Genomic DNA, 14,539 nt, shown 5'->3' with positions numbered 1-14,539 from the left:
AATAATATATCACTCCCCAAACCTTTCAAACAGCTCTGATTCATCATTGCATAATGCTCATGTGGATGAATGCTCCGGGAAAGAGTAACTGAGTTTTTCTACCTTAATATGTCTATGAAGATGAGAAATTTCTGCTCAATTTTCATATTTGGGATAGAATCTCATAACGCAAAGATGAAACAGATTTTCCACAAATAGAATAAGAAGTGCTTAGCAATCCAAAAGTCCCTAAGTCCTGAGATTCCAGATGAGGCAGGAACACAGCTTTGCCACTAATTTTGTGTGGAGGTTCAGGTTGTCTAACCTCTCTGTGTCTCAGCTTCCTCGTCTGTAAAGGGAAAATAATAGTCCCTACTTCAGATTAATTAATACATTTTAACTACTGAGGGCATGCCTGGCTGGCTCAGTCGGTGAAGCATGCAACTCTTTTTTGGGGGGATCATGAGTTCTAGCCCCATGTTGGGTGTGGACTCTACTTTAAAAAAATAAATAAAATATTAAAAAAAAAAAACCCCATTGTAACTACTTAGAACAGTGCCCGGCACGTTGGAAATTCTTAATATGCCATCTATTATTTGCATTATCTGATAATGACACTGAATCAAAAGAAACCAGAGCTATTTCTAAACGACACATAAAAGAAACAAAATGAATGGAGATGAAGACCCACACATTACTGAATTTGCCTTTGCATTTCTACTGTGTGTCTGTTGCAGATGAGTACCCTCCAGTCCCATTTTGGCCTGAGATGACACACTATCTGCTTCTTGTCCATCTGCTTTATATCAGCAGTCTTCTTTAACAAAGTGACATGTGGGCTGGCATGGACACAGGAGGAGGACATGAATGTGGGACGTGGCACCTTTAATTTCTCAATACCATGCCCAGTGATTCCCTCAGAAAGACAGATACAAATGACAATATCATTTTCTACCAAAGAAGTCTTTGCTTCTTACTCTGCTTGCTGCCAAGCTTCCAGATCTGTCCCATATTCAAGTCTCCAGACCAGCCCCCCCTTAAAGGTACAATAGCGCTAACTCATTTCTTAGCTACTGCTAACATAATTAAATCATCGTCACCCCATCCAATTTTTTTTTAAATAGCATATTATCTTCTCTCCTTCTTCCTAGCACTGTTTCTTAGCTAATTTACTCGACTCATCATCACCCTATCCACTTCCTTAAAATAGAAAATTGTTTCTTCTTCCTTTGTAGTCCTAAATGGAACGCAATTGATTGTAAAATGCAATTCTTTCTTTCATCCTGATGTTTTAATCTAACCTGGAGCATCTTCACCCCAGAACTGAATGTCAATGACCATTAGAAAAATGGTCTTTGGTGGGGGCGGCTGGGTGGCTCAGTCGGTTAAGCGTCCAACTTCAGCTCAGGTCATGATCTCGCAGTCCATGAGTTCGAGCCCCGCATCAGGCTCTGTGCTGACAGCTCAGAGCCTGGAGCCTGCTTCGGATTCTGTGGCTCCCTCTCTGTCTGCCCCTCCCCTGCTCATTCTCTGTCTCTCTCTGTCTCAAAAATAAATAAAAACATTTAAAAAAATATTTTTTTAATAAAAAGAAAGAAAAATGGTCTTTGGCCTTCTTTGGCCTTCCCCAAATATGTCTGGGGCATGGACTGCACTATTGGGACTAGACATGTGTCTGCAGGATGAGTACTGGCAGAAGGATGTCTGGGGGCACAACTGCCAACTTGGACAGGTAACTTTCCATTGATCTGACAAACATTTTGCTTTCTTGTGATCAATATTATAAGTCAGATTAAAAAATTCAATTTTCTACATAAAACAAAAACTCCCCCAAAACGGCTTGTTACGGTAGATGAACTCTTCTTGTTCTGTTTACAGGCAGTCCGATCTTTTCTGATCTTATCTAGATCTTATCCCCTCTCTCCCAGTAACAGACATCTCTCCAGTCATTCCTGCTCCGTGGCTCATGTTATCTTTTCTTCCCGCTCCACTAAATCCTCTCCATCAGCCTACAAGCATGCTATTATTTCTATCATCTTCAGTAGAATGAACAAAAACCTTCTTTTGACTTACTTTCCCTCCATCTACTGCCCATTTTCTTTACAGTTAAATTTCTTAATGGCTATCTGTAAATTCTTTCTCCAGTTTTTTCCTTCCCACTTCCTTGAATCTACTCCGATAGGCTTTTGCCCACACTGATGCACCACATTTCTTTGTGTTAAGGCCATCAAATGACCTCATTTGATCATTCCAATCATCAATTCTCAGTCCTCGTCTTACCTGACTAGCAGCATTTATGACACTGATCATTCCTTCCTCTTTGATGTACTTTCTTCACTTTTCTTCCAGGACCCCACACTCTTGGTTTTCCTCCTTCCTCCATGGCTATTTCTTCTCAGCCTCTGGCTAACCTAGCCTCTTCCCTCTCTAACCCCTTAGTGTTAGAGTATGCCTCAGGATCAATCATGGGTCCTTTCTTCTTTTCTGTCCACATTCACTCCGCTGATGATCTCATCTGTTCTCTGGGCTAAAAATGTCTCTTCTAATCTGACAACTCCCAAATGTATCTCTCTAGCTTCGATCTTTCTCTTGAATTCCTGACTTACATATCTAACTGCCTATTCAGTATCTCCATTTGAATATCTAATAGGAATCTCAAACTTTACAGGTCTCAGATGGAGCTCCAGATCACACTATTCAAACCTGGCCCATCTGGAGCCTTCTCCATCCTGGCATCTTGACATCCTGGACAACTCTGTCCTTCCATCTGCTCAGGTCAAAAATCTTGGAGTTAGGGGCGCCTGGGTGGCTCAGTTGGTTAAGCATCCAACTCTTGATTTCAACTCGGGCCACGATCTCATGGTTTCTGAGTTTGAGCCCTGGGTCAGGCTGGGCACTGACAGTGTGGAGTCTGCTTAGGATTCTAAATCTTTATTCATTTATTTATTTATCCTTAAGATAAACAAACAAACAAACTTAAAAAAAGAACAGCTTTAAAAAAAAAATCTTAGAGTTAGCTTTGAATGTTGTGTATCTCTCCCATCCAATTTGTCAAGAATTCCTATTTGGCTCTCCCTTCTAATATTTGCAGAATCAAACTACTCACTACCTCCTTGGTGACGGCCCTGATTTAAGCCACTGTCCTCTCTCACCTGGACTAACCCTGTAACCTCCTCACTGTGTCTCTTCCTATAACCTAAACCCCATGTTAGTAGCCAGAATGAGCTTTAAAAATGTAGGACAGACCATGTCGTTTCTTCAAAATCCTCAAATAACTTTCCATTTTACTCAGCAAAGAAGCAAAACTCTTACAACAAATAGAGTAAGAGCAACTCTTATAACAACAAAAGTAAGAGCAAAACTCTTACTACAAGGTCCTACTTAATCTGGTATCCCATTATCTCTCTGACTTTATCTCTTTCTACTCTCCTTTTCACCCACTAGCCTCCTTGCTATTACTCCATCACTCCATACACGCTCTTGCTCTGGCTATGCCATCTGACTGAAATGTTCTTTCCCTTAGCTAACTTCCTCTGTTTCTCCCCGTCTTCCCTGAGTGACACACCATTCTCGACGAGACTTGCCCTAACTGCCTGGTTTACTACTGCAGCTGTGCCCTCGCATGGATGCACACACACTGGTTCAACACATATACATATACCACTGGCACTTCTGACTATCCTAATGCTATTATACCGTTCTCTTTTTTTCTGCAGTCGTCCTCTGCTAATATGGGATATACTTATAAATATTTGTTATTTATTGTCTGTATTCTCACTAAAATGTAAGCCGCTTGAGGGTAAAGATCCTTGTTTTATTCCAGACTGGAAGCATCTTTATAATATATGTATTTGACAAATAGTTGATATTATAGAAGACTTGTTTCTCTATGATAAAGCCAAAGGAGAATTTTTTAAATCCGGTAGTGGCATAGCCACCCTCCATATTTTAGTGTGGGGTACGGCCCACAGCTACCACTGGATCTCTTTGCATTCACTGGTGGAGCCACAAGCTAATGCATCTTCGAGGACATGTATTTGAACTGTGTTCATGAATGGAGTTCAAACTGAGTGGAAAACTGGATAAAAGAAAAGTGGATTATGCAACTCCTGGAAGAAGTATGGCACAATATCAAGGAAGGAAGCCTAGCGTCATAAACTAAACTAAGTAATAAGGGCTGCCATTTCAAGAGGATTTCTGGGTGCAGTGCAATGCGTAGGACACAACTTCCACTTATACACGCTCTATTGCCATCCCAGTCACCAGTGTGGAGGATGTATGAGGACAGAGAAGCGTGTGAATAATGGTAAAGAGTCCTTAAACTATGTAACATCTCAGGCCCCAAGAAGTCCTGATGTGGGATTCTACAGGAGGAAGAATACAGAAGAGGAAACTGTTTCCCTACCTATTTTAGAAATGAAAGGTGAGCACTAGCAGCCTGGGGCAGAGTGGGGGTGATGGTGACTCATGCTGACCGGCCAGAGAGGACAACCATGGTAGAAGCAGGAGCTGAAGGAGAAGGTGCAACAATGGGGTAGGTCAGAGCGGCAGAGCACGGAGAAGGAGCATCCAGGGAGAGTGACAGCATCTGGGGCAGCCCCAGCCCACGTGGAGGGACCAAGAGGGGCACCTAGGGCAGCAGCACCAGTATAAGCATCAGCCTGAGGGGAAAGGAGTGGGGGCCCAGGTGAAGCAGCGTGACAGGCACAACAGGCATGCAATGTAAAGCAGTGGCTGCTGTGTGAACAGTGACTTAGGTGGAGCCCAGGGTGACAGTTCAGAGTAGAGCCGTGGTGTCCCCTCAGCTAAGTGAAATAAGCCAGTCAGAGAAAGACAAATAACATATGATTTCACTTATATGGGGAATTTGAGAAACAGAATAAATGAACAAAGGGGGAAAAAAAGAGAGAGAAACCAGAAAACAGACTCTTAACTATAGAGAACAAACAAATGGTTACCAGAGGGGAGGTGGGTGGGAAGATGGGAGAAATAGGTGAAGAGGATTAACACTGAGTAACATACAGAAGTGTTGAAACACTATATTGTACACCTGAAGTGAATACAACACTGCATGTTAACTACACTGGAATTACAATTTTAAAAAAATAGTGATAATAACACTCCCTTTACCAGATGTGGTCTTACAAAGAAGTAGGGCTTTATAGTTATAAAATGTAACTTCTATATTTGGTAGCTCATGACTCAGTGTCAGGTTGGGTACATTTGTTTTATAAAACTAGATTAAACATTAATTTATGGAATTTAATTTTATTTTGGACTTTTATGTTTCAATCTACATTAAGTTTTCTTGCTAAGTTTAAGTAAAGGTATGGATATACATAGTAAACGCATGAAGGAACGGAATATTTTGTTAGAGGTGCACAACTTAACTTCATGCTTAGTAACTGTATGAGACCTATCTTTCATTGTCTGCCCAACCTGCAGCACCATATAAAGAATCAGCCCCACAGACTATAAACATAGAGCAGCCTTGGTCCCTGGTGGCTTTCTGGTTCCCATGAAATCCATTGGAATTTTGGCTTCAGTCTCTGTTTTCTGTGAGACTTACGCCCTTCATCTGAGTTATTCAAAGGCTCTATTCTCTTTAATAAAAGACATTTGACCTAAAAGTAATTAAGGATACCTCAGTTTTTCTGAGTGCAAACACAGGCAGCCTAGCTTCTCACCTTCTTTCAGGGTGTACGTTCTTGTTACAGACTGTGTCCCTGCCCCACCCCACCCCCCACCCCCACAAATTCATACTGAGGCCCTAAGCCTTGTGCAGCTGTATTTAGAGAGGGCACTCAAAGGAAGTAATTGAAGTTGAATGAGGTCATAAGGGCAGGGCCCTGATCCTTTAAGATCAGTTTCCCTTATACAAAGACACCAGAGAGCCCTCTCTGAAAAATCCTTCAGATAGCATTTATAAACATGCAATTGATTTTGGTGTAATATAGCACCAAGAAGTGTTGACAAGCATCCCTTTTTTTTTTTTTTTATTGACAATTCTCTTACCTTCTTTTAACTCCTTATAATTCATTTCCTTTTAATTATCCTGTTGCTTGGACTAAGGCTTCCTGTGCAATATTCCTTGGAAAGCGGTAAGGGCAGGCATCTTTGTCCTATTCTTGTCTTCACAGGAAAATCTCTTAAAGTTTCACCACTATTAATGATGTTTGTTGCAGGCTGATGGATACTTATATCACTTATTAACCAGTTTGAAAAATAGAAACCATTTTAGGAATGTCAAACAGAGGGTAGTTAACACAGAGAACTAATTACAAAATAGTTGAAATGACAGAGGAGCAAAAAGGTGAAAGTGCTTCTCAGAGCCCAGGAATGCTGTACTGCTGGGCAGCTGGGGCCCAGCTGGTGCAGCTGCTAGGGCCGGGAGCAGAAGGCAACCCAATGGCTTCTTTCCCTCTGCCACCTTTTAAATCCTCACCATTGTCTCCCATTGGCAGAACCTAACCAAACAACAGCAAGGGAACAAGGGAAATAGAATTGTCAGCTTTCCAGCCTCCTGTGACAGAAGAGAAAAAGCAAGTGCAGGAATAAAGCTGACAGCTAAAAGTCAAAAAAGCCTGCACAGTACCCTTCAGATTAGGAAAGTTTTTGTCCATTCATAGTCATGTAAGAGTTTTTTCATGTTTGTTGTACCAAATGAGATGATTAAATGGCTTTTTCTTTTATTTATTTATTTATTTATTTAACATTTATTTATTATTGAGAGACAGAGCATGAACAGGGGAGGGGCAGAGAGAGAGGGAGACACAGAATCTGAAGCAGGCTCTGGGCTCTGAGCTGTCAGCACACAGCCTGACACAGGACTCAAACCCACAGGCTGTGAGATCATGACCTGAGCTGAAGTTGGATGCTTAACCGACTGAGCCACCCAGGTGCCCCAAATGGCTTTTTCTTTTTAAATCTTTTAACGAGTACAACAAGAAAATTATGTTAAATATCTTATTGTTGAATGTGCTTTGCATTTCTGCTGTAAAACCTTTTTGATCATGATGTATTTGCTTCTTTTTTTTTAATGTTTTTATTTATTTTTGAGAGAGTGCAAGCAGGGGAGGGGCAGAGAGAATGGGAGACAGAGGATCAGAAGCCGGCTCTGTGCTGACAGCAGAGAGCCCGATGTGGGGCTTCAACTCATGAACTGTGAGATCATGACCTGAGCCAAAGTCAGACACTCAACTGAGTCACCAGGTGCCCTGATCATGATGCATTTGTAAACATATAAAAATATGTGTGTTTTCTGTGTATGAATGTATATGCATGATTTCATTTGCTAACATTTTTGTTTGGGGCTTTTCATGTATGTTTCTCCGCAAGATTGGCCTTTCATTTTCATTTCTCCATTCTGTTCTTGTGTAACTCTGTATTAAAGTTACATTAGTTGTTTCTTTTTCCTACTTTTGTATTCTATCATAAATTAACTGTTATTTGAAGTTTGTTCTTTTTTTTAATCTCATATAAACTCTAAACCTAGTGCTTTAAATGAGAGTAATGGTTTCAATTAATGGTTTATATTCATTCATATTTTTCTTTCTTTTTGAATCTGTTTCTGGAATATTTTTCTAGAAAATCATCTTTTCTTAAGGTTTTTCAATTTAATAGCATAAAATTGTTGATATATTTTATTATGATTTTTAAAATCCCAACTCTGCCAATTAACTTTTGCTGCAAAACATGGTGGCTTAACATTTATTATTATTATGATTCTGTGAATTGACTGGATGGTCTCTTCTGGTCTGGGCCAGCTTGGGGAGTCAATGGCCTAAGATGGCTTTTCTCACATCTCTGCTGGTTGGCAGGCTGGACAATCTTGAAGAGCCTATCTGAAGTTTCCTTTTCTTTTACTTTTTTAAAAAAACTTTTTAAAGTTTATTTATTTATTTTGAGAGAGTCAGAGACAGTGCAAGTGGGGGAGGGACAGGGAAAGAGAGAGAGAGAGAGAGTTCCAAGCAGGCTCCGGGCGTTGGCTCCGGGCTGCCAGCTCAGAGCCAGATATAAGGCTTGAACTCATGAAACCCTGAGGTCATGACCTGAGCCAAAACCAAGAGTCTGACACTTAACCGACTGGGCCACCCAGACGCTGCTTCTTTTTTTTTTTTACTTATGACTTAATCAGTTCACATTCATTGCAATTTCTGACATATTTGAATTATTACTACCTGTCCCATTTTGTGCTTTTCATTTGTTTCTTCCTTTTTGTCTTCTGCTGAAGTTTTCTTCTTTACCGCAACTTTTCTTTACCCCAACTCTATTTCAGAAGTATACATTTTATGTCTGTTTTGTTAGTGGTTACTTGGACTTGTATCCTGCATAAATGTCTTTAAAAGATCTGCTTTAAAACTGTGTCTACCTGCCTTCTAACTAATCCTCATCACTGTGTTTCTGCCTAACTTCCAGCATCTTCCATATTATTGTTCTCTTATATTTTGGTTTATCTTTAAATAACTTGGGTTTTTTTTTTAATGTTTATTTGAGAGAGAGAGAGAGAGAGAGAGAGAGAGAGAGAGAGAGACAATACACATGCCAGTAAGGGAGGGCCAGAAAGAGGGAGACAGGATCCCAAGTGGGTTCTGTGCAGACAGTAGAGAGCCCTATGTGGGCTCAAACTCACAAACCATGAGATCATGATCTAAGCCAAAGTCAGACGCTTAACTGACTGAGCCACCCAGGCACCCCTAAATATCTTGTGTTTTGACTAGGCTGTACATAGTAAAAACAATTTTTTTCGAAGCTACAAAAAGCTATAGAGTGAAAGATTTTTTCCCATCTCTGTCTTTTGCCTTCAAGGCCCCCTCCTCTGTGCAGGCAACCATTCGTACCAGTTTCTTGTATATCCATCTGGAGGCAGAATACTCATAGACAAGCATATAAGGTGTGTACATAATATTTTCTTTGCTCATGTAAATGGTGGTATAGAACCCATACTGTTCTACATGTTTTTTCATCCAAAAATACTTCTTCCAGGTTATTTCATATCAGTAAATATACAACTTTCTCATTCCTATAATAATTTATATAATTATTTATAATATATTATAAATATATTTTATATTACACATATAAATAAGTTATAATATAATGGCTTTATAATTCTTATTATAATATCCATTACATGCATGTATCATAATGTATTTCACAAACACCTACAGGTTGCTTAATGTTTTGCTACTAAAAACAATATTAAAGTGAGCATATTTACATAAATATCATTTTGCATATATGTGTATATATCTGTAGGATAAATTCCTCAAAGGGCATGCATCACAGAGCATGTACGTCTTAATTTCAGCAAATTATTCTACAAATGCATTTCAATGCTTTCCTATGGCTGCCCCCTTAAAACTTCCTGTTCCGAAAGTGTTGGTGACCCTGTGTGGAAAAGGATGTGGAGAAAAGGGAACCGTCATGAACTGTTGGTAGGAATGGAAATCAGTGCAGCTGCTATGGAAAACAGTATGGAAGTTCCTCAAAAAAATTAAAAATAGAACTCCCATATGATCCAGCAATTCCACTTCTGGGTATTTGTCTGAAGAAAATGAAAACACTAATTTGAAAAAGATAGTGCACCTCTATGTGTATAGCAGCATTATTTACAAAGATATGGAAATAACCTAAGTGCTTATTGATGGACAAATGGATAAAGAAGATGTGATATATATATATATATATATATATATATATATATATACACACACACACAAACACACACACACATATCACACATATGTATGTACACACACACACACACACACACTTCTTAGCCATAAAAAGAATGAAAGCCTGCCATTTGTGACAGCACAGATGTACTTTGAGGGTATTATGTTAAGTGAAATAAGTTATAAAGAGAACCACAAATACTGTATGATTTCACTTGTATGTAGAATCTTGAAAAAAAAATGAACAAACCAAACAAAATAGAACTCATAGATACAGAGAATAGATTGGTGGTTGCCAGAGGGAAGGCAGTTGGGGGTGGGCAAAAAGTGGGGTGAAAGGGGTCAAGAGGTACAAATTTCCAGTTATACAATAAGTAAGACATGGGGATATAATGTACAACATGGTGACTGTAATAATAATATTGCATGGCATATTTGAAAGTTGCTCAGAGATTAAGTCTTAGAAGTTCTCATGACTAGAAAAGAAAATCTGTAATTTTGTGTGATGAGGGAGGTAGCTAGACTTAAAATGGTGATCATTTCACAGTATATACAAATATTGAATCATTATATCATGTACCTGAAACTGATGTAATGTTATATAGCAACTATAACCTCAGTTTTTAAAGTTTATTCAAAGAGTTTATAACACCCATGTATACCATTTAAATTGCAATTTGAAAGGACATTTGGTACATTTCAATTAAGCAAGTGAAAATTAAAAAAAAAAAAAAGCTTACTGTTATGGACTGAATGTAAATACCCAAAATTAAACCCTAATTTCAGGGGTGCCTGGGTGGCTCAGTCAGTTAAGTGTCTGACTGGCTCAGGTCATGATCTCACGGCTTGTGATTTCACGCCCCTCATCTGGCTCTGTGCTGACAACTAGGAGCCTGGAGCCTGCTTCAGATTCTGTGTCTCCCTCTCTCTCTGCCCCTCCCCCACTCACGCTCTATCTCTCTCTCAAAAATAAATAAATATTTAAAAATTCTCAAAAAAATATATTAAATTTAAACCTTAATCTCAGTGTAATAGTATTTGGAGGTGGAGCCTTTGGGGGTAATTAGGTCATGAAGGTGGAACCCTCATGAACAGGACTCATGCCCACGTAAGAAGAGACAGAGGACCTAGCCTGCTCTCTTTCAGGCATACAAGAAATTAGCTTTCTGCAACCCGGACAAGGGCTTTCACCATGCTGGCACCCTGATCTCAAGCTTCCAGCTTCTAGAACTATGAGGGAAAAAATTATTTTGTTTAAGTCACCTAGTCTATAGTATTTTGTTAAAGCAGCCCAAGCTAAGATATTTACCACGTACAGTTCTCTAAATTCTTTCTGCTTTTGTTGACTGGATATTGATATCAGGGCAACTTTAAAGCTACCTGTTGGAGAGGACAGAATTACTGTCAACCTAGATCCCTGAGTGAATTCATGAATCAAACCTCTTTCCCTACACATCCCTCCCCCCATCACCTGCTCCCACTACTAGGAAATCCCAGTGGACTGTTTCATGTACAAGAAATACACTTCTGTTAAGTAAATAAAATTGTGGGGTTTATTTGAAGCAGCAACTAGGATTTACCTATATCTGATTACCTTCAGCTTCATCAACTATGGTTTTACCAGTAATATATATTTTGAAAGAAGATTTCTCCATACCCTTGTTAACAGTGTGTTAGCAACTCTTGTGTTGTTTACAAATCAGATAGGTAGAGAATCCATCTTACTGGAGTCTTAAGTTGCATTTCTTTTACTGTGACTCAAGTCAAAAGTCTTTTTGTATGTTTTCATATATTAAGAATCATCGATAGTTCCTTCTCTGTGAACTGTCATTTCACATCGTATGCCCATTTCTCTATACAATTGTTGGTTTTTTTCTTTTGTTTGTGATACGAATTGTAAGATTTTTTTCCCAGACTGTCATTTCTCTTTCAATGTTTTTATGGGATTTGGGGGGAGGTTTTTTTGTTTTCTTTTGTTTTTGTTTCTATTTTTCTGTGCAGGAATTTTTGGTTTTATATGTGGTAAGTTTATCAATATTTTATTTTACAGTTTCTGGTTTTTTTTTAATCACTCTTAGAAAAGTCTTAACCACTTCAAGATTTAAAAAAAAATTTTTTTAATGTTTTATTTATTTTTGAGACAGAGAGAGACAGAGCGTGAGTGGAGGAGGAGCAGAGAGAGAGGGAGACACAGAATCCAGAGCAGGCTCCAGGTTCCAAGCTGTCAGCACAGAGCCCGACGCGGGGCTTGAACTCACAAACCGTGAGATCATGACCTGAGCCGAAGACAGATGCTTAACCAACTGAGCCACCCAGGCGCCCCCCATTTCAAGATTTTTAATAAATATTCTTTTATATTTCCTTACAGTAATTTTATAGTTTTAATTTTTTACATTTAAGGTTTTGATCCACTTAGATTTTATTTTAGTTTTAGGTAGGTAGAGATTAAATTTATTTTTTCCCTGACATCTACCAGTTACTCTAACAGATTTTTGCCTAATCTATCTTTTCCACAAGACTTGAAGTTCTACCTTTGTCATATACAGAACTTCCTTAACTTATGATGGGGTTATGTCCCAATAAACTCATTGTGAGTTGAAAATACCAGAAAATGAAAATGAATGTACTCTGCCTAACCTACTGGGCATCATACCTTAGCCTAGCCTATCTTAACTGTGCTCAGAACACTTACATTAGCCTACAGTGGGGCAAAATCATCTAGCATGAAGCCAATTTTATAATATAGTGCTGAATATGTCATAATTTATTGAATACTGTAATGAAGTGAAAAACAATGTTTATAGGTATATCGTTTCCTTACTCTCATGATCATCACGTGGTTGCCTGGAAGCTGTGACTCACTGTCCCTGCCCAGCATCACAACAAATTACCCTACTACATATCGCTCTCCCAGGAAAAGACCAAGATTGAAAATCTGAAGTATGATTTCTCCTGGAAACTCAGGAGATTTTTCATAAAGTCCATCATAAAGTCAAAAAATTTTAAATTGAACCATTGTAAATTGGAGACCACCTATGCTGAATTCCAACACACGTCACAACAGCAGTTTTCATGTTTTCTATCTTGTTCTACTGATATATCTGTGTATTCAGATGCCAGACCACATTATTCTCATGTAATCTTCATAAAAGTGTTTGGCTGGCTGGCTGTCTTGTAGAGAGAGCTCCCATTCGTTGCTCTCCTATATCATAATTTTCCCAACTATTCTGGTTTATTTGTCCATGTAAACTTTACATTAAGCCCATCTGGCTCTCAAAAATATGTAACCTAATTTTGGAGGAGGGAGGGGGACATCACCTATTTTAAACATCAAATTGGTCATTTTTGCTGCTGTTTTGTTAGGTCAACATTTTTAGTCATGTGATCACTATCACTATTGTTTCTTGCCTCTCACTCTGCCTTAGTTCAAGTTTCTTTTTATTAAGACCGTTCTTTTCCTGAGAGTCTGTAAGAGGCAGCCTGCGTTAATCGGTTTGTCTGAAATGTCTATTTCTCCTTCATTTGCGAATGATAGTTTCACTCGACAGAATTCTGTTCTGACAGTTCTTTCCATTCAGCACTTTGAAAGTATTATTTGTTGTTTTCCAGTTTCTATAGTTGCTGCTGATATATCTGTTATCAATGAAATCATTTTTCCAGTCTGTCTTTCAGATTTTTCTTTCTTTCTAAAGTATTTTGTAGGGCAGCCTAGGTGGCTCAGTCGGTTAAGCGTACAACTTCAGCTCTGGTTATGACTCATGGTTTGTGAGTGGGAGCCCTGTGTTGGGCTCTGTGCTGACAGCTCAAAACCTGGAACCTGCTTTCAATTCTGTGTCTGTGTCTCTCTGTTTCTCTGCCCTCTCCCACTTGTACTCTCTCTCTCAAAAATAAATAAATAAACTTTAAAAAAAATGTATTTTGTAGTCTCCATCTTTTCTCAAGGTTGCTGTAGGAGTTTCCTTTTAATCTATGCATTTTGTGGTATCCCTGAAGTGGTAGGTATCACTGCAGTATCATCTACAGTGCAGATGTGGATTTGTTTTTATTTATTCTTCTCCAGTCTCCACTCTCTTCTGATTTCAGAATTTATTATATTCATCATTTCTGGAAAATTCTCAGCCATTGTATTTTCATATACATCCTCTCTTATAATATCCCTATTCACTCTAAAAATCCTTTCAGTCTATGTTAGGCCTTTCAGTCTATCCTTCATGTGTCTTTTTTTTCTCCTTAATCTTTACACCCAACGTAGGGCTCAAACTCACAACCCTAAGATCAAGAGTCACACACTCTACCGACTGAGCCAGCCAGGTGCCCCTAGCCTTCCTGTCTCTTAACCACTCATTCTTATTTTCCATCTTATCATTTCATGATATCCTGAGTAATTTGCTTTGCTCCATTATCCACTTTACTGTTTTTTTCTTCAGCTATGTATAATCTGTACTTTAATTGAACTTTTCAATTCAAAGCATTAGTTTTCATTTCTGGAAATTGTATATTAAAAACATTTTTTAATGTCTTTTATTTATTTTTGAAAGAGAGAGATAGAGCATGAGTCGGGCTCAAACTCATGAACTTCAGGACTCGAACTCATGAACCACAAGATCATGACCTGAGCTGAGGTCCCAGACACTTAACCAACTGAGCCACTCAGGCGCCCGAAATTATGTATTTTTAAAATCAAAATTGCATATTGTCTTTCATATATATTATACTGTAGTTTTATTTACTGTTTTTCTTTAATATTTTTTCTCTTAAAAATTCATTATTGAGGGGTGCCTGGGTGGCTCAGTCAGTTAAGCATTTGACTCTTGATTTGGGCTCAGGTCATGGGATCAAGTCCCACGTAGGGGGTTTTATGCTGACAGTGAAGATTTTCTCTC

General features: G+C 38.7%; 1 protein-coding gene across 1 annotated transcript in view; it reads left to right on the top strand.

Moving 5' to 3' along the window:
* LYRM7 (LYR motif containing 7) overlaps positions 1–12,013 on the top strand; it is a 63,704-nt gene extending 51,691 nt beyond the window's left edge. The window contains exon 5 of the mRNA XM_060637886.2: positions 11,801–12,013. Within this exon, the coding sequence (XP_060493869.1) occupies positions 11,801–11,817 (17 nt within the window). The 3' untranslated portion in view covers positions 11,818–12,013. The remainder of the gene's footprint in view (positions 1–11,800) is intronic.
* The last annotated feature ends 2,526 nt before the right edge of the window (positions 12,014–14,539 follow it).

Source organism: Panthera onca, chromosome A1 (genome assembly GCF_046562875.1).
Source record: "Panthera onca isolate mPanOnc1 chromosome A1, mPanOnc1 haplotype 2, whole genome shotgun sequence".
In the NCBI taxonomy this organism is placed as follows: domain Eukaryota; kingdom Metazoa; phylum Chordata; class Mammalia; order Carnivora; family Felidae; genus Panthera; species Panthera onca.
The sequence above is the reverse complement of the archived record's forward strand: the minus strand, read 5'-3'. Positions and strand labels throughout refer to the sequence as shown.